The 24,775-nt window shown below is 38.5% G+C and overlaps 1 protein-coding gene across 13 annotated transcripts in view; it reads right to left on the reverse strand.

Moving 5' to 3' along the window:
- The window catches only part of COL19A1 (collagen type XIX alpha 1 chain), a 202,718-nt gene that overhangs the window by 140,431 nt on the left and 37,512 nt on the right, over nucleotides 1-24,775 (reverse strand). For 11 of the 13 annotated variants that reach the window (XM_048077446.2, XM_048077445.2, XM_013172196.3 and 8 more), the window contains one exon: nucleotides 14,528-14,581. The exons of the other annotated variants lie outside the window; for them this stretch is intronic. In XM_048077446.2, the coding sequence (XP_047933403.2) occupies nucleotides 14,528-14,581 (54 nt within the window). The remainder of the gene's footprint in view (nucleotides 1-14,527; nucleotides 14,582-24,775) is intronic. 13 annotated transcript variants of the gene reach the window in all.

Genomic DNA, 24,775 nt, shown 5'->3' on the forward strand with positions numbered 1-24,775 from the left:
TTTTTCCTTTACAGTAGATCTGTCAAAAGAAAAATTGCCTGGACTTATACACCATCTATTGATTTAATGTTAACCCAGCCATAACACAGCCTTAAAACAAATCTAAACCCTATTAAATTTTCAACGGAACTGCAAATTCATCTAATTGACCTTGCTAAAATAATATTTGAAATGCAATAACGTTAATTATCAGCTAAAAGGCATTCTCTGAACCTAATGAATCACTGCAGACTTTTTAAAATAATAAAATTATTATGACTATTATATTTACCATAATAATTGGTGCACTGAGGTAAACTACAGTGGTCAACCTCTTATAGGTGAGAGGCTATTCTTTAATGCAGGAAATAAAAAAAAAAAGAAAGAAAAAATCTTACAATATTAATTTCCATAACCTGGAAGTTATGCAATATATATGCCATATATTTCCATATATATTAATCTATTTCCATATATTCAGGAGGGAGATTCTCAGCTGGTACAAATGCCAGTTTACACTAACAAAGATCTGTCCACAGACCATCAACCAGTCTAACATCTAACAATACAGCTATAAAATGCACAAAAGCAGCACCAAAATTACAGATTAAAGGTGAATCAAAAATAAATAGATAGCATATGGACTGGACTTTCTAATCTAGGAACTAACTCAGCTCAGTATTTGTTCTGAAGTACCACATGTTGGTTTGCTTGCATAGCTGCAAACCTCCTGTCAACTATTGATGAGTAAAGTAGTTCAAGATACAGTTTCCCTGTCTCCATTTACACTTAGAAGTGTAATACTTTCTTAAGAAATCTCTCTCTTCACTTTCGACATTTGATATATTTTGGAAGTGGACTAGTATTTGGATTTAAGAGGCTATAAAGTCAATATACTTAGAATTCCAGCAGACAGTTCTCCCACCTGTGAATCCAGGTATCAATCAATCTTATGTCAGCACAGGAACCACAGGGAACTGCTTCCTAAAGATAAGTCCATGTATATCTTCCTGCTATCAGTTCCATGCAGCTTTGATGGGTACAGCTGCATCTCAGCCTAGCAAAGTTGTAACTTTTCCTTTCAGCCCTTTTTCTTGACCTCTTGGATGCTTATTAGCCTATCCCTACTTCTGGGATGCCTGACAAAAGGAGCTAGTCCACTATCCAAGGGACATAGAGTCTACACAAAGAGTTTTTAATCATCCTTTCACTAAAAAACATTGTTTATTTAGAGAATCAACATTACTCTGACAGCCATTTCTCTGGCTGCATTCCTTTCTCATTCTTCTTAAGTTTAGCAGATATACTGCCAGAAAACTACATTCTATAGTCTGGTATTTCTTCTGGCTATTTCACAACGCTGGTATTATAACCTCATCACTGCAAAGATCCATTTATTTTTGTTAACGGTTCCTTAAGTCTCATCTCCTTCCACCTCATAGATTTGAAAACCAGAAAACAAATTGCTCAGACTAAATTATGAAGAAAAATAGAGGGGGAAAAAAAGACAAACTGCTCATAGTCACTGTTATGTTACAGATGCTATTGCCTAAGATTCTGAGAGTTCACATTAATCAAAGATTATTTATAAGAGCATCCTGATACTCTACTATTTCCAATGCTGGTTTGGCCAGAAGAGTTGCTTGCTATGGCAGTGACTAACAAATGTCACAAAGATCATCATTTCTTCCACTCACCGTTATTTGAACAAAAACCTTAAACTGAATTAAACAGACTACAATTGAGACAATCTCTCTTCAGTTATACAGAGTCTTGTGTGTAGCTTACAATAAAAGCAGTAAGGATTAGCATTGTACACTTTTTATTCTCATCCATTAAGTACTTTCCTGACCTTCACTCTTCCCTCATAGCCCTGGCTGTATCTCATCAGTACTGTACACCTTTCTGGGCAGGGAATTTCTTTCACTCCAGGCTTATGCAAGACTCTGTACAAGAAAGTCCCAAGACTTTCTTATGTTAAGGGAAGAGGCAAACACAGTATGTAACTGCCATACCCAGAAGTCTTGCATTCTCCTTCCATCCCTGTTCTATGTGGGAATGTGCATTGTGACAAATGGACAGCTAAATAAACATTTCTTGAAACCCTATTGGCAGGAGCTATAGAGAAAATGTGCATCTTCCACATGTAAAGGTAGCAGGTTCCAACTATTAAATAAAATTAGCATGGATTAATTTCTCCCATTTAGTGTCTGAGGGAATTTTTTTGTTTTTTATTTTTTTTAACAGACTAAAACTGTATTACCATCATTTTTAAGGAGAAACAGAAGAACTACCATTCACAACAAAGAGGGAGAATAGTGAAAGGGGAGTAAACTCTGAACAAAAAGCATCAGCTGACTAGCTTCTCGGTATCTGTGAAAAAAATCCGTCCTGTGTGAGGTGCTTTTAAATACAAATCAAACACCTGTCAACCAGCTGGGCTGTGTGTGTCACTGCTGAGCCATCTGCAGAAACACACCCCACGCCAGTTGCTTTACTTAGCCCGGCCTGGGAACAAGAATCCATTAGACAGAAAGTCAACAGTGGAATTAGCAGCACTTTTTCTTTTAGTGCCCTTCCACTTACTTGTTTGACTTCTTATGTTTCTATTTTTGGGAGCCTCATGCCAGAGCAACAGTGCTGACTGCTGATTAGACAAGACTTGGCCCAGCCTCAGCACGTCACATTGATCTGATCGATTCAGGCTTGAAGCATGCAGTATGAATCTTAGGTGTTGAGAAATACCGACTAGCCATGGCAATTTAAGGAGTACACCCTGTTCTTCTGTACCTGTGAATGATTTTACTGTATGGATAAATAAGTTTGCATATCCAACAGCTTGGTATCTATGAATGAAAATAAAAAGCAACTTACATGGAATTTGGAATATAAAACCTACATTATAACTTTTACATTTTGGGGGGAGAAAGTATGTTTGTTGACATTAAAAATCCAAGTGAGCTGGATTTAAAATAATTATATGACTGATATACCTCATCCACCAAAAAAAGGGCAAAGAGCTAATAGTTAATAGTCACTAGTCCAAACAGTACTCTAAGCTCCATACAATTTGTACTACATATAAATTTTCTATTACATCAGGCTAACAATTTTTTTTTTTAATTTCAGGAGCTACTTTTTCAGGAACTACAGTTGTTGTTAATCAGGCAGAGTATAATGTTATATATAAATTAAATTAGTAACAGTAACATACGTCATTGTTTTTAAGTTATTCTACTACAAATCAATAATTCATTGGGTTTGAAGTGTTATATTTAGTAAAGTTCACTAATTTCTCAAAAGAAAATAAACACAAGTAAGCAGAATGTGTCAGAAAAGTAGTACAGCACTGCAGTACAGCAGAAAGTTCCTTCCGTCCTGATTAGTCTATCTCCGGCAACACACTGCTGCCAACTTTTATGATTTCAAGTCTGGCAATAGCTGGTATTTTTCTTAAAGCCCTACCTTATGAGATGGCAACAACCGAGAATAGTAGTTATAAGATTTCCAGTCTCTACCTGAATGAAAAAAAAATCATGAAAATGTAACACCATGTGCTACAGAAACCTCACAAAAACAGCTTAAAAATATAATTGAAAAAAACAATTGAAGAAAACTCCTTAAACCTCCCCCCTCCCATTCAAAGTCTGCAAGGTCCTGACTCAGCCTTCTCAAATGCAGTTAAGCACACCAGAGCCATGCAGACTCAAAGCTGGAGTATTCATGAATCTCTGATTAAGGAACAAAAAGCTGCATTTAATGACTGCATTATTTAACGACTGCATTATTTTTTACTTCCATGTTATGTAACAAACTAACAAAAGCCTCTTCTACATGGCAGCATGCCACGGTCCCTTTTGCTCCCAGCAGCCCAGACCCCTATAAAATGAATGGTGACCTTTGGTTTCTTTGGCCACACCTCACATAACAATAGCAGTCACTGCCTGCAGAGCCCATGTGACTGGCCACATTTTTCTGGTTATGAAAATTTCCTTTCAAATACCAGAGCCCCCCCCTTCTGCCCCCACTCTTATCTCACCACAGTGACACTGGTCTATTGCTTTGATGCTGAGCAATACAAGCATTAGCGTCTGGCTTCCCAAATACAGTTTGTACTTTTGTCCTACTGAGACCGATCTGATTCTGACAGAAACTAGGAGAGGGCAGAAGAAAATGCGACGGGTTAGCTAATGGACCAAAACAGGCTTTTTTTCCTCAAAAAACAACAATTCTTTAATGCAGGATGAAGTCTGCTCACTAGCAGCACACGCCCAAAAGCAGTCACTAGCACCATTCTCTCCAGAATGGAAACAGCACCAAGCGGCGCCGCCGCACGCGATGGAATCTGGTGCCCCGCAGCTCGCTAGCAAGAATCCGACCGTACTGCTGCCGTGTAACTTTAGGAGCTGAAAAACCAGGGAGCTCAACAGTTCCTGCAGTTGTGAACTGCAAAAATCACCTAATAAGGCAAAAATAAGTCAGCACAGCAGACAGCTCTCTGGAATCAAATTTATGATCAAAGGCTATTCAAAACACATCCTTGTAATGTTAAAGAGAGAGCAGAGCAAGAAATATACATGCTGAAGCAATGAAGCAAGTTTTGGAAAACATAGTGGTCTAAAGTGTTTGCCCAGCAGGATTTTTAGAGAGTGTATTCATGAATCAGAAAGCTATAGAGAACTACTCTTTTCACATACATTTATGTCTTAAAATCAGATGTGCATTAATTATACTCAAAGATATCACTGAAAACACAAAAAGAACACAGGAAACACATACCAGATTTGTTACTGCAATAAACGAGATCTAACCACCTGACGGCCAGCAGTTCTCAAAGTCAAGGCTTTAATATAATGATAATAAAGTTTCCAACTGTAAAGCCACTCTCTCTCTCTCTCTCTTTTTAATATTTACTTGTTAGCCCATCAAACCTCGTTTTTAAAAAATTACACCTTGTTTCCTATTGAAATTTTTCAGCCTTATGCTAATAGAGCTCATAATTTTCCTTATACTTTGAAAATGTTTCTGTTGTCAAATATTTCTTTCTATACTACTGATTATACTCTTCAGTCTTTGTTGCAGACTCCAAAGTAAAGGAACGGAGGAATTTTTCAGAAGCTGTATAACTTGTACAAATTATCACCATACTTGATCTAAAAATGTTGAAATGTAACTGATTAGCGATGATAGGAGCTCAGAAATTGGATTACACTGAGTAACAGACAAAATGAGGAAGATGGCTTTAAGCAGCACATATCCAGTGCTCCCCATGCATTTTTGGAAGCTTTTTCAGGGATGCTGATGAGCTACGTTGGAAATACCTTGACCCCTGTCAAGGATCTGTACAGCACATGAGAAGTGGAAGACACTGTGTGCAGAGATCTTTCAAGACAGCTGCAAGGAAAAGACCATGTCACTGGAAGCTCAACACCAATGTCTCTTCAGATTTGCATGCCTGTGTGAATGCAAGATGCTCTAGGAGCATATGCTGGACTGGCATAATAGGCTATGTGTCCATGACTCTTCTACAAACTTAAACAGGCCTTGTAAAGTTCTAGACAGGGTTTCCATGGTCTAGTTGGAGCAATGGGGAAAGCAGTTCAATGATCACAAGGATCTTCATGATGACACAATTTGATCTGGATGTACATTTAACAAGTTTCCAGTGTTCAAGCGGCATTAGGATAATGTAATTAATAATATGCTTTAATTTTTGTTTAGCCCTGAAGTGACCAGGCAATTGGACTTGATGATCTCTGCAGGTCCCTTCCAACTGGCTACTCTATTTTGTTCTAAAAAAGCTATCCCTGAAGATCTGACCCTGGAATAACTCAGTATGGAGATGGGTATTAAAACTACCTCTGAAAGTAATCTGAAGATGCACACTGTACTTGCATGTCTGTTTTCTTCCCCTTAAAACTTTCAAATAATGCATATATTTGGAAAACAAAGCACTGGCCATTTCTAAGCCATGCATTTTATTGAGCTTCTGAATTCTGCAACAGTCACTTATTTAAATAAAATAAAAAAATAAAACAAAAAGAGTATCATGTTTCATAGCCGTTTTCAAATTCACTTTCTCAGGCACCATTAAGGGAAAACAGAACTCTTTCCACCAGGCAATGCAAAGGAGGCAGTTCAGGAAGTGTTAACACATTGTTTTGACACCACAAATGGTATCCATATCACATTTTGGGAACCCTTTTGCTAATCATTTCCTGACTTGTACAAAAGAAAACTCTACTGCAGAAGGATAATCAAATTTAATGAGAACAAAATGGTCAGTGCTTGGTTTCAGACTCAGCTAAGACTCTGAAAGCGTGAAGAAAGCACATTGTTAATGGACTTGAGAAAACTGAAATTACAGATTTCAGATTACAGATTTAACTCATTAAATGAGAAAAACACTACCCACCAACAAACAACATTATATATTCTAGTCCTGTTGTCTTCCAGATCATAAAATATGTGAGTTTGTGTATAATTTGTTGGCCATCACCACAAATAGATGCAAGTGAACAAAAAAGGGAACAATTCTTTTGCAGATACCTACTGTACAGTCACACGTGAACCAAATCTCATCTTCATCACTCTTGGAAGTACAAATAGCACTTGTACAGTTGGTAGAGCTCTTGAAACGTACACTTAGTTTTTTTCTCTGGTCTGACTTTGAATGTAAATCTAAGTTGTGTGATGATAAACATTGTTTTTATTCATATAAGCATTTCTTTCTCTTTTCAGTCTGTCTAAACTGTTTATTTTAGTAGTATACTGTGGGAGTAACCACACAGTGCAGTAGCAAAGGCACAGCATATTGAATATTTCGCTACCTCTACAGGCTTAGTGTGCAAAAAAAAAAAAAAAGGTATTTTAATGAGCTTACTCAAAATATTTAATGTTTTAGGATGTCTCTTCATAATCTAGATTGGAAAAAATAATGCAAAAAACACAACAGTAAAGCTAAACGATTTGAAAGTCAGGTATTAAAAGTGAATGGAGTTACAAGTATTTCACAAAATGTACTTTAACAAATATAGGTGCATGATCACCATCACGATGAAATCTATACTATGGACTAAAATAAAGCAATTATTCTAGAAGCTTGGCTACAGGGGAACAGACAAAAATGTATTTTGGTTTGGTAAGTCATCTGGATCTTCTGAATTAAATTTCTGGCAACTTCAGTTGTATTTTACAGAATGTAGTAGAGAAAGAAGAAAAAGTATTTCCATAATAATAATAATAAAAAAAAAAAAACCAGACAAATACGGAATGGTCAAGAATAGAGCCAATCATTCACCTTCAGCAGCTTATATCTTTTGAGACATGTTGCCATCAGCTCATCCTCAAAAGCCTAAGAGCTTTTGGGCTAGTAGGACCCATAACATATGTATTCTCCTACATGCCATGGTGGCAAACTCTCTCTCAGAACTAGAAAAACCCTCGTACACGGAGACTGGTCTATTCCTAAAACAATATGCCAACAGAGCTGGCAGGTTCATCTTGACTGCTTCAGGCTGCTTACTGTGCTTAAGTTCTAGGAAGTAGTCTACCATGTCAGAAAGCATCACATTAGAGACCTGCAGCAAGGATAAGTTCTCGCCACATTTACCAGAGAAGTACATCTTTTTAAAGATTTTCCTGCAGTTAACTGTACTGGGTCTGGCTGGGATGGAGTTAACTTTCCCCACAGCAGCCCATACTGTGCTGTGCTTTGCACTTACACCTAGAAAAGCACTGGTATCACACCGATGTTCTGGCTACTGCTGAGCAGTGCTAGTACAGCATCAAGGCTAGCTCTCCAACTCCCTCCTGTCCAAAGGCTGGGGGTGGGCAAAACGTGGGTAGGGGGCATGACAACAGCTGATCCAAACTGACCAAAGGGATATTCCATACTGTATGGCATCATGCTCAGCAATACAAGCGTGGGGTGAGGGACAACTCTCAATAGGAAAGCATCTCTCTTCCCAAGAAACTGCTATGGGTACTGAGGCCCTGATTCCCAAGACATGGCTGAACATTGCTTGCTGATGGTCTAAAAAGGGGCAGGGCTAAATAATTTTTTTTTCTTCCTTTTGCTTCCACATGCCCTTTGATTTTATTTTTTTTTCCTTTAATTAGACTGCTCCTTACCTCAAAACATGAGTTCCCCTCCCCCCCATCATATTTTCTCTGTTCTGTAGAGGAGGGAGATTATGAGAATGGCATGGTGGGACTTAGCTGCCCATCAGTATGAAACCACCATGTTAACCAAAACACAACACAAGACAAAACACAATCAAACAAACAGGAGTACATTACCTAGTGTCCAGGACATAAATAAAGTTTTAATTTGGAGCTTCACTGTCATGGTACTGTAGACCCAGGAGCAAACACAAGGAAAAGACTTGAGTTGCTTGGATAAGTGAAACAAGAAGCACAGAAAACAGAAAAATCTCAGCTATACAGAGGCAAATCAAACCCAGTTTGTTCAAATTTACAAGAAGCTCAGGAAAGGAAAGGGACAGAACAAACTCCCTGTAAAGGAGAATGAGAAGGTCTGGTGGCAACCTCAGAAATGGTCTAAGAATGCATTCTTAAGAACGGAATACTTGATCTTCCAGCCATAGCTCACAGTGTACAACCCCTTAAGTTGTCAGACTATCTAGAAGTATACCGCAAAAGAAGGGTGAACACAGGATACACTTACTGCAAAGTCTGATGGTTTGCTGGACTGGAATAGCAGAGAGACTAACCCTGTTCTCTTCCAACACAGAAAGTACAGCAGTGAAGTTGATCATCCTTACCTCTGTCCATCCCCCAGTACATGCTATGGAAAGGCCCTGGACAAATGCAATCTGTAAGTAATCAATAAGACCATCACGGCAGTAAAGGAGAAGCCTGTGGGTTTCACCAACAGGAGAGTCCTCTCACCATTTCAGTATGACAGGAACACTAGGAAAACAGTGTTGTGTTTTTGTTTGTTTGTGTGTTTTTTAATAGGATACTTCCCAGAAAATGTAACAACCTTGCTCAGATTTCATCAGTGGTAACGCGACACACACAAACAGTATCTAATGACTACTTTGAACAGCAGAGCAAGCAGTTCTTGTCGTAATGAGATTACTCCAACTGCTAGACCAGGTTTGCTTACCTTGTGAAACCTGACGTGAAGCAGATAGGCAATTGTCATCCTACACCTTAGAGCACTCCAGTCTCCTCAAACCTCTGCTTCAGGAGCAGATTTAATTTCAGCATGTTTATTCTCAGGCCATACAGCCAGCACTCTGGCTGCAATCCAGTTGTACTAAATAGCTTAAGAAATGTATCCAAAGAAAATTTCACTTGCTAATCGCCAAAGAATAAAGTACGCTAACACACTGCTTCTTTGACAAGTGTTTGTTCTATCCTCATAGCCTTTGCTGAAGACCTTCAAACCAGCCAAGGCATAAGGACTCAGACACATAGTGATTCTGATTTACCACAACATTTCAGCTCTTGTATCATGACTAGATACATATGCTGACAAATTTTGCCCAGAAGGCTGAGTCACAAATCAGTCCTGATTGCAGGAAGGGGATTATGGCAATGTTTTCCATATCTTCCAGTAGCCTACAATTGAAGTCAGTTTCCTTCCAAGAGAGGACTATTGCTGTCTTATTTTTTAGGATTATAAACCACCACCACCACAGAAGTCTCTCCTCTGATACTTTTAAGAATTCCTTCTGTTGTCCTAGGTAAGACCTACTATTTTAAAAATATCTCTTAGGAAAGTTCCCTGAAAAAGGTCAGGGAAGAAGAAACTAGGTAGTTAGACACAAATATTTGTGACGGTGTCTGTGATCTACTGCCTTCTGACTTTGAGGGCCTGCGGTAGGGCTCCACAGGGACTGCATTTGATTCTTCACTCTCTAGGCTGGTCACTAGTACTGTCAGACTGACTGCTTTTGCCCTGAAGGCAGATGACTTGACAAGCAGGTTGTGGAGTGGGGTGTTGTCAGTCAGCGGAAACCTTGCTTTTCATGTTGGCAGCTTACAAGAATTACAGTAGAAAAAAACAGAACCGCAGAACTGCCTGAACAGACATCTGTTTTCTTTAGGAAACAGGTGTGTTAAGGTTATTCTTATGTCACTCTGGAGTCATCAAGACTTAAACTTTGTTCTCTGGATTAGCACACAGAAGGTCCAACCTCTCAGATGGCAGAACCTCTCACCAGTCTACACCATTTAGATCTGCAAGTATTATCCAGTACAACTGTTGCAAAACCACTGCAGCATTCAGTGAATGAGAAATTGTTCTGGCTGCATCAAGGGCCACCTGCAAATTATTGTCAGCTATAACGTGTCCTGCAAATGACAGAAGGCCAAACATCACATTTGAAGAGAGACTGAAGATGTATGAGGAACACAATCTATTTTCACACTTCAGATCCCTGAAACTCAAGGCCATATACAAAGGAAGCTTTACAGACTTGCCTACAAAATCTGCAAACTTCTCATTGTCTATGTAAATTTTGAAAATGAAGTACACAATCATGGGGCATTTTCTGGGGAGGTAAAATTCTCTCAAGTAATAAAGTTGATTGGATAGGATTATTCTAGCTTTAGACTTTCACTACAATGATGGGTGGATTTGAGCTAATCAATTCTAGAGAAACAGTCCCTCTAATAGTCCAGTTTATCTCATTCCAAGGTAAAGTTCCAAAATAGGTCACATGAAAGCAACATGGCATTATCCTAATGATTCTATGATTTTATGATTAAGATCTGCCACATATTTATTCTCTGAACTTTTCCTCACAGAAAGAAGTAAGAACAATGAAGTATTGTAGTGGATAGTTTCTGGGTGCGTCAGCCCTTTTTCTCTCTGAAGTATCAACCTGCATTTACATACAAAATAGCTGTATCATTTCTTTTTTTCTTTTTCCTGAATAGTTAGTGACAGGATCATATCTGCACAAACTGCAGAAAAACATAAATTAGACGTCCCAGTCAAACAAAACCACATCTTTGTTAACAGAAAATGTGTATTGAGGGGTGTAAGAAAAGGATAAGCAGTGCTAATTCCTGAGAATGTTCCCTCAGCATTCCACGATCTGCGCCTCCCCCTCCGGAAATATAGGAGATGCCTTTGTACTTAGCAGTTATCAGAGGATTTTTCTTCCTTTACTTTGTTCAGTTGTCTTTGAATCCATGTACATTTCCAGCATCCAGAACACCCCAGAAGAGCTCAAAAATAGCAGACACACAAATTCACACAGCTCTTGATGCATCAGCTCAGAGACAGAGCATGTTAATACCTTTCATAATATAAGGAAAATAAAGTGATTCAACCTCCATAAAGACGCTAATAATTCCATCCAGCCCTATATTACTCTACATAGACATGACAACTCAGGCTAGCATAAACCAGGTGGCTGTATCTCAGTTTCATCTAGCTATGTATGTACAAAATAAACATATATATATATATATTAAACAGCTTTTGGTCTTGCCAGTTTCAGATTCCACAGTAGTTCATTTTTAATTTGCAACAGTGATATGACTTTTATGTAGTCTGAACTAAAAGAGCTATACTGTTCAGGAAAAGTATACTGTTCAGGATAAGTACAGTGTCTCAAGATTAAATACAATCTGACTGCTGAGCCTTATATAAACTAACAGGAGCTTTGGGATTTCGCCTCACAGTGAATCGGCAAGGCACTAAAAAAATAAAAAGAAAAGAAAAAGAAAAAAAAAAAGGAACCCAAACAGTATTAACCATGGAAACTGCATGGAAACTGCAATAACAACTTTTACTGGAAAAGCAATGTCACTTGGTAATTTTCAAGAAAGACAACAATTTATTCTCACTAGCTCACAAAGGGGAGCACAGTAAAGTAAAAACCGTCTAACTGGATCAAATCAAAGGTTGGAAATTAGGAGAAATTTCTTCTCAGAAAGTAGTCAGGCATTGGAATGGGTTGCCCAGGGAGGTGGTGGAGTCACCGTCCCTGGGGGTGTTCAAGGAAAGGTTGGACGTGGTGTTTAGGAACATGGTTTAGTGGGTGACACGGGTGGTGGGGGGATAGTTGGACCAGGTGACCTTGGAGGTCTATTCCAACCTTAATGATTCTATGGTTCTGTGAGGCCTTCTCTGGTCAAGTGTGTCTCCAAAATTTTGGCAACAACAGATGCTTATGGAAAGTATAACAACAGGGCAACCATAGAGACTTCCCAGTGCGTTTCCCAGACTTCAGCATCTTAGAGTTCAAGAACTTTCAGGGAAGCAGTGTTGTCTATCTTTGACACCCTCCATGGATTTTTATTTCACCAACTTTCTAATCAGTTTTTTCAAATGATTTAAATCCTGTGGCAGAGTTCCAACTTTGATTTTGTTATAAGCAGAAGGATATAATACCTATCCTTTCTATCCTTTCAGAACTTGCTATCAGATAATTTGATATTCTAGTTCTCTCAATGGAAGAGTGTGAAATAAATAAATACAATCCCTATTAATCTTTTCTGTTCCACACATACTTTTATAGAACATACTTTTATAGAATGCAACACATTTCCCCTCCGCTGTGACTTTTTCAAACTGAAGTCCACATTGCCACGTCTTAATTGGAAGATGCCCAATGCTCCTGATTACTCTTGACACCTACTCTGAACCTTTCCAATGCTATTATATCCACTTTGAGATGTAGGAACCAGAACTGTATACAGCATTCCAGATATATCACAAGACAGTTTTATTAACAGTACTGAATTTAAAATGCCTTTTCTTTGTTCTCCATTCTCTTCCCTAATCTTTACTAAATTCAATTTATTTATTTGGCTAGTACTTAACAGTGAGTGTATGTTTTCATTGACCTCTAATCTCAAGATCACTTTCATGAACAGTAATAGCTAATCCAGAGTCCAATATGAAATACGTAAGTTTTGGCTTGTTTTTCCTTCCATCGCTTTATGGTTATTTTCACTGAGTTTTACATGCCACTTTATGATTCACTTCCTCAACACTATAAGGTCCTTTGAACATCTTTGCAGCCTGCTCTCCACTTTTTTATCATACATAACTTAGCATAAGCAGCAAATGCCATTATTTTAACTCCTCTCTTTTGTAATATCATGTATCTAGCTCCTATTTTTAACAAAAACATAGTTTGAGAAAGAAATAGTAAGTAAAAATGAAAGACAATTTCATAATTCTATATCCTGGTAATTACAGATTTTAAATCTCACAGTTGAAGTGAAATTCTTCCTTGTTTCAGTGCTTAGAAATGTTGATAATTACTAAATAAACAAAACTGTGCCATTACTAAAATGCTGCATACTTGTGAAAGGGGTTTGTCAACCATCAAGTGCAATACTGAAATTTTGAGCTTACCACAGCAACAGCTGCCTTAAGAAGGAATACTTGCTTATGGTGCTGAAAGGACAGAAACTTGAAGTGCAAGATAAAAAAGAACCTAAATTGACAGTATTGAGGGATGAAGACTTAAATCAGGATGTTACAGATACCACTGAAAAAAAAATAATAAAAAAATCTGTGCAATGGACTAATGCATGTATCTGGAAATCTTCATCCATTTATGTATTAAGTGGTTTCCAGCTAATAGGTGGAACAACAACAAAAAAAATCACAAGAGGTGAAATGATTATAATCTCCAGCAACATACTGTTTCCTCAGTGTTATGAGGGCTGTCCTCTATACTAAAGATATCAGGATTTTGGACTAGTGCACTTCCTCTAATACAGGTAACTAGCTCTGAACTCAACAAATCTGTACGACTGCCTTAAATTGGACAAAGTGAATGGGTAACATCCTGAAATGAAGTGAAACTTACCTTCTTGAATACACAGGGAGGTTGATAAGCTTTCTTAGCTATGGTTATTTGCTTAGAAATCAGTGGTGTTTACCTCAAAGCTCTATCAAGCAGCCTGTTGAGAGCATAAGAACTCTTTTCTGGGCCTATAGACCACAGTCTGCGCAGTTCAAGTTATCAGGGAATTGAAGAACAGAGCAACCAGTCTTCTTTACTCCTGCTTCCTTTGCAAGGCTGAGGTGTTAAGAAAAGGGCAGGGAGGGCTTACCTGAGAAGAGCTGCAGCAAGTGTTGGAGACCAGGCTGGATCAGATGTCCACCATGCCATCTGGGCATGAGGACAACATTCCTATGGCAGGGCAGCTATGTGGAAGTTTAGCTGCTGGTGTCACCACCTGCTATGGGCTGGTGTAGAGTTGTCCTCGCACAGAGCCAGCCAAGCTGACCTGCCTTCTCCTCCACCTCCCTGCGTGACAGGCCTGATAGACTATCTCCTTCCTGCTCTACTAGTTGGGTGGGCTTCCCTTGCTTCTGTATATCCTCCCATCCCTCTAGCCTCCATCCCAGAAAAAAAACAAAAGCACACGTGCAGAGAATACTATTGTTTGGAGTGTGCTACAAAAAGCTGGCAGTGTACATAGCAGAAGCTAGTCTTCTGACAGCAGACACGTTCTATCCTCACATTTATGTATGTAATTATAGATAAGCTGCTGTCAGAGTGAGCATTTCCCTGTTACATACTTCTATACAAGAACATACCTTTTCGCCAGGAAGACCAGCAACACCATCCTGTCCTTTTGCACCCATCTCACCCTACAAAACAAATTATTCAGTTAGAAATTCTGAAGACATCTAAGATTATTAACTACTACTCAGGTCATAACTGATTCAACAGAAAAGTGTTTCCAACCCATGCAGACCTGGTTTTGTCTGCTTAGCAATGTAACAACTATGGAGGAGGGTGCCATACATGTAAGACTAAAATCTGAAAAAAATAAGTACTTTTTAAGCACTTACAAGATCATTTAAGACCCTGATCTGACAAATACTTGCAAATGTATGTTTCTATAAAAAACAGGTCTGCTGATTTCAAGGGAATCCATTGTAACATTAGAGTTAGGCCAAGCAGGTCCAAATTCAATGCGTCAAGTTCATTCAACTCTGAGGAAGTGCATGTAATAATGACTTTCTTGGTCTGAAAGTCACATGCACACAATATTTTTAAAAGACAGTCCCGCTTTCCCTCCCTGTCACTCCCTTAAAGCAACCAAAACCCTAACTGTAAGCAATCGGAAAGAAAATCTTAGTTTTAAGAGACAAATCACTGACTGATCAGGAGAGGTGTGGAAGCTCCCAGCAGCTGCAAATTGGATGCTGAGTCTTAAAAATGATTGAAATAAATACATAGCACACAAACTTTGCTCAGTAATGTTACGTATGTATTACAAAGTTTAAAAGTCAAAGCCAGGTAGACACTAGAGGATAAGGAGAGCAGTAAACCGTATTACAGTCTTTTATTCTAAAAAAAAATGTAAGTTTTGTCTACTTGTACCAAAGGGTGAAACTTCCCTAGGGAACAAAAAATTCTACAGCCTTTTTCGCAGTAATTCACTACCTTATGAAGAGAATGTCACTGATTTGAAACTAATTAACCATCAAGTTGTTCTTTGAATGAAAGGAGTGCATGAAGAAGCACAAGAGCCACATTTACACAAATAATTGCTTCCTAAAATAGGATATAGACTTAAGTTTGGTGCCCAAATCCAAAACTGCAAACCTAAAAGCCCCTGCTGAGGAAGTGCCCACAACCTCTAAACTCACAGTGTGTCGAATTTTTTAAGAAGCAGGGCCCTGGGAACTTTTGATATTCAAAATATGCAGAAACTTCTTAGTATTAGGCAAAGTTCATTGACTTTGTCAATAAACCCACTCTGTAGTAACAAACGCCAATTTCTCACGATCTTCTCAAACAGGATACATGTACAGTGCTGCAGTGACTTCTTTTTCATCTGCAACATATCAGACAGGAGATTTTTAATTCAACAGTCTAACAGAAAGGCTTTGTGTGGGTCACAGAAGACATGTCCTGTGCCATCCCCAGCTTATGGGTATTCCCAGCCTGTGCAGCACACTGGTTGTTAGGGGATGTACAATTGTTCCAAAGTTTACAGGAGGAACGTTAAGAAATGCACAAGTGATCTGCATCCCAGCAGCCTGGTCTGTTTTTGGAGAGCTAGGAGACCAGGCTCCTATCCAGATGACTGTTCCTGCATTTTACATGAGACAGTCATTGTGTAAAGTGCCCAACAATTTCTTATGTTACATCCTAAGTCTCTATCAGGTTTAAAGTGACTTTAAGTAATGTAGTTACAGTACAATGACATCAGCTATGCATCTTAGAAACCAGCACCAGTAGACAACCACTGCTGTAAAGCTTAAACACCACCACCACATACAGACACACAGACACACACACAAAAAAAAAAAACAACTGAAAGAGCTTCACAGACAGAGTACTCTAAGTACATTCATCTTTTCAGTGTAAATGCAGTATTCTCTTCCAAATGATGTCATTAACCTTTCTGAAGTTAAGAAAGGAACATCAAGATTGGCAAGAAGACCCTAAAGTACACAGCAAGAATATTTGCTATATCCCAGACCAGCCATTTATTAAACATTTAATCCACGGTAAAGGAAGGATTTAGAATGTGTGTTTTCTTCACCGTTCCCTTCAGGCTGCACTCAGCAGCTCCTGACTCAGCACAGCGTACTCTGAAGTGCTTAACTCTCCTTATGCTCTACCCAGGGAGCCCATGGATCAAATCCAGGGCTCTGCACTGCAGTCTAAGGAAGGTGCTGAGAATTCAATATTTTTGCTTTTAGCCTCAAGGGAAGTAAATAAATAAATAAATTCAAGTGCTACAGGTCAGATTTCCTTGTTACCTTCTTCTGAAGGCAGAATGATGTATCCTCTGAAACAAGCTGTCGTATCCTAATGCTATTCATGTTGCTTTTCACCTACCCATAAAACTTACCTATCTTCCTTGCCCTCCATTGTAAGCTCCTGAAATCTATTCACAGAAGCCATCATAAAGCAAGTGCATCTGTGCAACCTGGCTCAAAATTCCTTCTTTTATAACATGAGCTGAGCAAATAAACCAAAACAAGATGCACTCAGGTGCAGAGCACCAACCCATCTGATCTTACACCACTGATCAGAAGCAGCAATGTTCTGGAGGAGCATATCAGCCATTTTTTATGTCCTATTTTTTGCAATATTGGAAGGATCCTTAATACAGGTATGCTAAGTTACTTCTGCCTCAAAAGCAGCACAAGATCTTGCGTGTGCAAATAGCATGACCCCACTACTAATATGAGAGAGCAAGAAGCTGAACTGGCCCCTAGTTAGCTTGGCTTATCATCCACGGAATGACAGCTTTATCTGTGCACACTCTGTTCCCTTATGCCACTTGCAAGTATTTTAATAGACCACAACTGCTTTGTTACATCCAGTAGTGTATTTTTATATACCGTATAGGCTAAAATTACACGGCCTGGTACACGTCCGGAAGCCTTTAACTATATGACTTACTAACTAGTTAACCACACTGTGTTTACATTTCTGTTTCATTAAGTGCAGATGGACCCCCTGCCTTGTAGACAATCATTTACCATTGCAAATTAGACCATTAAGTTATGACTCTATCTTGTAACTGTGATTTCAATAACCACAGTCTGAAAGGCTCTAGTTTCTCAAACTTTTGTTCAGTAAGCTTAAAGATCAGATATTACATGTTGTATGACCTACAAAAGAGTTCACACAGGCAGCAGGACAGAAGAAAGAAAAAAAAAATAAGGCAAATGCATTTTTAAGTCTTTTTGGCCTATCTTTTGCATAGTGGTATTTTCCTTTGCATCTGCAGGTCTCAAAGTGCTTTAAAAAGCGAACATGCATCATTTTCACTTTCTCACACAGCAGATACCAAAGGTATAAAATGAGAATTTAAAACAGGGTTCCGCACCAACAGGCCTACATCCATCCCTACATAAATCTCTTTTTATACCTCAACAAGAGCATACCAACTCCCAACACACACTGCAACTGAGCCTTCTAAGTTTATGTAAATAAATTATTAAGAAGGCAAATAAAAAATTGCATTTGCTTACAACTACTAAAACCTACAGAAATATATGCTGGCAGCGGTGAAAGCTGACAGTAGGATGAAGGCATGATCGGTTATGAGGTACACTCAGTATAATAACATTCAGCGTTAGTACATTGAGCTTTAAGTCTACTGTTAAGATTTTCTGCTAAGGGTAGCAGTGAAAATACTTTTCAACATAGCAAAATATATTTATTAGATAAAGTATTTAAGCCATAACATATTTTCCAGAATGTAACATCTTGCAAACAACAGGATGGCTACTATATTCTTGACAGGGTTCATTTTGGTGAGCTCATAAGCAGACAGTGTGGAAATTCAGCAGCCTCAGGCTGACAAACACCAAAATGTTTCTGTCAACTTTCCATAAAGCCAAGCCAAGCCCAATTCTTAAAAAGAGATTGTAGACAGCAAACATGCTTTTTTCCAGTGATGCCAATCAGCCATCTATTTGAAGTGGAACCAATTTTGCACATCTGAGACCACCTGCAGTATTACACTTGTGATTATTTTGTTACATTGATGATTCAGAGTTTCAAAGGCACTTGACCTTTATATTTTTGTGCCATTCAGCCATTATTTAATGCTTTTGTTGTGGAACTGTAAGCTCTATGCTAGTAGCAAACACAAAATACAGTATCTATATCAGACATTATTACTGATGAGTTATGTATAGCAATAATAGCCTAAGACTAAATGTGGTAATAATGAGAAAGATAGTTATTTAAATTAACAGATCACAGTCCTTCTCAAATAAAACCAAAAAACTTAATTTTAAAACAATATTTTTTTTAAACACATACACTTGCCATTTAAGAGACAAAATAATTTAATATACGTTTACATCGTGATATGAAGTGGGATTAATGTAACACATTAATATTTAATCTAGAAAAAAAATTCTACAAATAATTTTGAGAGGAGTAAAATATTCTCAGCAAGTTTTGGTACTAACGAGGTCATGATTTTAACGTAAGATAAAAGCAAATGCATTTAATAAATAGAAAGAGTGACATGAATATGGCATAGAGCACACACTGCTAGAGTACTACATTACAATACTGCTCTTGTCTACAATGAGGACATATTCATTCAGATAAAATAAAGAACCTAAGTCAGTTCTCAAAATGCTCCTTAAACAAATCTATTTAGATTTTTTAAGGGTTGCTTAGCTAAACTGGCTTTCCCAGTTTTCATTTCTGCATAGGTATGTGCGCCAGCAGCATCAGAAATGTCCAGGTAAGAAAATATGTATTATTATCGAGAAAGAAATGCCAGCACTCTGAAGAGAGTTGTTCCCAGTAGACTGCACTGTAGACAGTGACTTCCAAGAGTGGTTAAGTGGAAGGCAAAGTAGGGAACATAAAGAATGCATCCTTTATACGACATATGCCATCTGTTTAATTAACATCAGAGGTAGTCCCTGTAAGAAATTACGTAACTAAGAAGTATTAAAACTTAGATGCACAGACAGATATATATTCTCATGATTATAAAATGGTCATAGAAGTATTTAGACCTGGAAAAAGACAACTCATTAGGAACTCTAGTTGATGAATACAACCAGTTCAGATTCAGAGAATTTGCCAATGGTGAGAGAGAAAACTCATCCCAAAAAGTATGTGGCCCTGCTTCAACAGTGGCATTGGACCAGATGACCTCCAAAGGTCTCTTCTGACCTCAGACACTCTGTGAATGAGCCTGGGAACTTCTCTGTGTGGCATTACTCCAGTGTTTTCCTGCCACTGGGGTAGAAGCAGCGAGTATATAGCCCCGGCCATATCACTCATGTTATTCCTAGTAGGAGCCTCCTGGCTGTGTGCTGACTTGGCAGTGAGGGGCTCGGCATTGTCACTGTTTGAGTGGTTAACCCCGGTACTGGGGGGCCCAGTTGCTGCTGCTGCCCTGCTTCAGCTTCAGCTCTGGGCATGACCCTGGTGGAGAGGGGTGACAGCCCCCAACCCTCTGAGCACCTCCGAGTGCTGAGGATTCATTGCCACCCTCTCTGTTCTACTTGGGGAAGACTTTTGCTGCCATTCTGAGAACTCATGTGAATACTGGAATGGTGAATATGGTAAGATGTGAATATTTGAGAGTTTTGTTTTTGTTGTTTTTAAGAACTGCATTACTAATGATGCTTTTCCACATCAATTAGATAATTTGGAGCATTAGCCAGTTAAAATATTAAGTAGGACTAGCAATAAGTTCTTTTCTGTTTATGCATGGAATGTTTTCTTTTGCCCCATTATACGATTTGAGTCTACCAAGTACTCTGACAACTCCTGACTTATGAAAATCCCTTCGTTACCACTGACAGCCAGCCATATTTTGCCCAAGAAATTTTCCTTTTTCATGCATTCCAGTCTCTAGGTCCCTATCTGAGTCTATCAATAAGCCTTGCAATGAAAATCAGACCAGAAAGGAACTATTCTCAAGGCTGTGTAATTCAATAGATATGCCTTAGATGGAATCAGATAAACCTGGGTTATAAGAGGAATGACAGAGAAGGAAGAAAGGAAGACTAATAAGGAAAACAGGCAAAAAAAGCAGTCAGACACCTCATTTGTTCTCCATAAGTTCTTTTTTCTAATCACTCTATCATAAATATTTTCTCAGTGCAACAATATTGCATCAATCTATTTCTACCAAGCCTAAAATAGCATTTTAAACATCTTTTTCTTTAATTAAAATATAAATTAATGAACCACACTTGAATAGCAATAAACTTCTTCATGGTGTGCATCAATAGGCACTTTAACATTTGAAAGCACTGTGCCTCTGTTTTTTTGCTCCCTACTGTGCTTGCAGCATTAACCAATGACCTATTAACACAGCTTGTGGGTTATTATAATAAATTTAAATTTTTAATTCTCTTTGGATTTCTATTTAAAATCTTTTGTGGCTACAAAGCTCACTTAACATACAATTAATTTTGTAGCCTCCTCAGTAGAGAAAAATTGTTTGTATATTCAGTATATATATAATTATTTCAATTACTGCCATCCATATTTTGCCTTTCTGAAGATTTTCCACACGTTGAGGGCCAAATGGGACCTTGACATCATGATCAAAAGAGTTTTACCAGCAATAAATACGTTTTTAAGAACCTGAGTAGTAATATATCATGCTAAAGTAGTATAATTTGCTTCCAAAACAGAAAACATGGTTCATTTCTCACTCGGCTCAGCAGCAGCAGAAGCCTATCTCTACAGAACATACATCAAAATGCATTAAATCACAGGAGAGCTCCATCTGACTTTTGAGCACTTAAAACTTGTGAAATACACTGTGCTGAGAATTAACTTACCATGAGAGTAACACAGAATATTATTCAAGGATAACCTAAATGGTACAACTGACTGCTGCTGCCTCTCAGTTTTCATCTGATGGGAACAAGCTATCGGGTAGTCTAAAATGTGTGTTTCAAGCGCTTAGACCAATAAACAGCAAACAAAGTTGGTTCTGGTGACTTTCTAAGTCTAAACTATTCAGACAGGAGGTTGTCCCCTGCTGCAGATAGCTGGGAAATCTGGATCTCTAGGCAAGTAAAACCCTTCAGAGCAAACATTGCTGATTCCAAGCCTGCACAAGAAATAAAAAGAAGGACTACTGCCCTTGAGGCACGTTTGCTGTTTTTTTTTTTTGTTTTGTTTGTTTGTTTGTTTTTTTTTTTTGTTTTTTGTTTTTTGTTTTTGTTTTCCACATAGTAAGTAGTGTGGTATCAAACTGAACAGTCTGGTCTTCCAGCAAGAAAGACTTAAAACAGAACAGCTCCTCTACCCCTGAAGCACCTTTTCAAAGCTAAGGGAGGTACTTCTGTTCCTGAGTGAAGAACTGTCCTCTTAATGAATGTCTTAATGAAGCCATAATGTAAAGTGAGACATTCAAGTAGAAAGGCCTTTCAAACAAGTGGAATAACTTTTGATCAGTGGTGTTCCTCTGTGTAGCTATTGAAGCTTGCCAGAAATACATCAATATTTGCATAAGTGCCTATTCTAGTGAAAACATGGCACATTAATCATTTGGCCTACAACACACTTTGGTCTTTGGCACTGACCCCTTCAGAAGTACTACGATGAGTTCTGCCAAGCATACGGGAACGAAGTGAGAAAAGGCTAATAATTAAATTCAAAATGCCTAAAAAGGGCTTATCAGCTGTCATGCTTCGTACTGGTGATAATGCAGGTATTCCCAAACAGGCGAAACATAGTCTGATCTGAAGGAACAACTAGGGTAGACTGAAGAAAAGGGCAATTTGGGGGAGCTCGAATAGAGCCTAACACCAATTTGAATACGTATAGACTTTCTTACCAATCCCATCCCAACAAAAAGACATGTAAATTCAGTCATACATTTAATTAGGGTGGGTGGAAAACTGGAATGAGACAATGTAAATAAAAGAATAAGCAATGTTGGGTTGAACAAAAGATGACATCAATGGATATAGAAATTTTCTAGGAAAAAAGTCAGAAATTACCAGTAACTGGTTTTTACTTGGATGCTGCCATGGCAAGGACATTTAAATGTAGTTACCTGGATGCTATTAATTTGATTTAGAAGCAAAATAAACAGTAGGAGGAGAAGCTGAGCACAAGCAAAGTGGGAAGCAAGGGCTGAAGAACCACCAGAAAACTTACAGAAACCCTTTTTGCTTTGTGACTGAAAACCTGGCCAACAAAGTCCTCAGTAAGCTACCTATTTCACGTGAAACATATTACAAAAGATCTAACCACAGTCTGTTACTCTCCTGTACATCACTTGCCAATAAATCATATATTTTGAATGTCTGGAACGGTCTGGGGTATTGCTTGTCCATCTCTTAATTATTGATGCAACAAGGTCATCATCAATAGCAAGTGGTACAGAAAACCTGCACAAATGCAGAAGCAAAAGAGAAAGTGGTGCCAAAGCCTCAGAGAATGTGGTATTCAGCTCCATTATGGTAGGTAGTATTCGTTTGCTCTCAGAAGTCAACAGTGAGACCATCCCTTTTATCACACGAATAATGTGACTTAAGACACTAGAAATATCCCTTACTGTTGAATTAGTGTTTTGACAGAATACAGTGTGAAAGGTTTCACTGCAGAAATCACAGAAAAGAGAGAAACTTAACCATGCATTTCCAAGCTTTCAAGTCATTAAGAGAGCTGACACCACACAACAAGAAGCAAGACTTATATCATCAAAGGAGAGAGCAGATGTTTTGGTTCATCTGCAAGTGTTTGCACTGTTTGATTTCTCCAGTGGACCTGCTGAATACTGTTACCTCTGTGGGAGTTACTGGCTGATAGAACAGCCCTAGAATAGTAATTTCTTTCTTATGGCTCCTTCACACTGCCAAACCTGCACCCCCGCAACACCCAAAACAAAAAAAGTCTTAAAGCTAGGAAGTAGCAAGTACTGGTGAATTATAAGGAAAGTTCAAACTACACAGCTTTCTAGCTGTTTGCTGTACTACCTCTGACTTTAATCAACTGACTCTTTTAGTAACAAATGTCAATTTACTATCATTAGGATCAGTTGCTGGATGCACATAATCCTGCTCAGGCTCTGAAGATTCAATGAAATATCAGAGTGGCTGCTGATAACCTGTTCAAATTTGGATTTACAAGTAGCAGAAAACAGCAAAAAATATCTATTTGTATAAAGCTAGAAAGGTTTATTTTTCATTGATTTCAAGCTTAACGGTTTTTAGTTTTATATCAGAGAAGATGCCCTCTGAAATGAAAACTTTGTAATTAGCAACCATGACACACATGGTCTTGTGCAATTTGCTATCAGTGATGCATTGAAGTTGAAAGGATTCATTGACTGTTGGTTGGTTTTCAAATCAATGCAATGAGAGTTTGATAACATAGGGTAGCTCTAACAAAGATAATTGTGCTTTATACTCAGATCTAAGATCAGTAAAAATTGGTGATTAAGTTTGGAGGCTACCAGGTATCCTTCTAGGTTCAGCCAGGCTACTGAAACTAACATATTGGAACTTTCTTCTCCACTAGGGAAAAGACAGAGTTAGTATCAAAATTGACAAGTATGCTGGAGGGGAGGAGTTGGGAAGGGCAGACACTGTCTAGGAATTTACTCAATTTCAACTGACTGTGTGGATAAGCCCTTTCAGAACTGGACCATTTTCAGATGGGTACTACTACCCTAGGAACAGTGCTAAGATGTCTTCACAAGCTGTTTCAGATCACATACTAATCAGCGTGCTGTAAGGGAGGATGGTGGATTAGGACATCTCCATCCAAACTGCTGGACTAGGACTTTCCAGGTGTCTTCCTCTCACCCTGAACTCAAAATTCCTATCCACTGCATTTCTTACTGACCTACAGTAGTTTATTCAAATTGGCACCTCTATGAACACAATAAAAACACTTCCCAGACATGTCCTAATGACCTTCATTTCTAGGAAAGCCCCAAGCTCAATAGCACAAGAATTTCACAGTAAGCACTACAGAACAACGATATGGAATACACCCACAGAAAGGCGCACCAACTGGGCTGTCCTAGGAGTTTGCCAATGCCAGGCCCTTCTCTCTTTACAATTTAGAAAGTTTCAGGAAAAAGCGATGTCAAAGAACACAAGCACTGAGGTTATATCAGTGAATTCTTACTCTGCCACTGACCACTGAAAAGATTAATCCACCGCATAGGATTCTGGCCTTCAGCAGCAAACACATACATTGTAGTGGCAAATCCTTGTCGTAGATGACATACATGACTTCTCTGTGTTTGGATAATGAGAAGAGACAATATACTGTCAGTGTTTGATGTGTGCTTGCTTCATGGGCAAGTAAACTGTGTTCCATGGAATTCATGAGTGGGAGCAGATCCCAGAGTG

Source organism: Anser cygnoides, chromosome 3 (assembly GCF_040182565.1).
Source record: "Anser cygnoides isolate HZ-2024a breed goose chromosome 3, Taihu_goose_T2T_genome, whole genome shotgun sequence".
Taxonomy (NCBI): domain Eukaryota; kingdom Metazoa; phylum Chordata; class Aves; order Anseriformes; family Anatidae; genus Anser; species Anser cygnoides.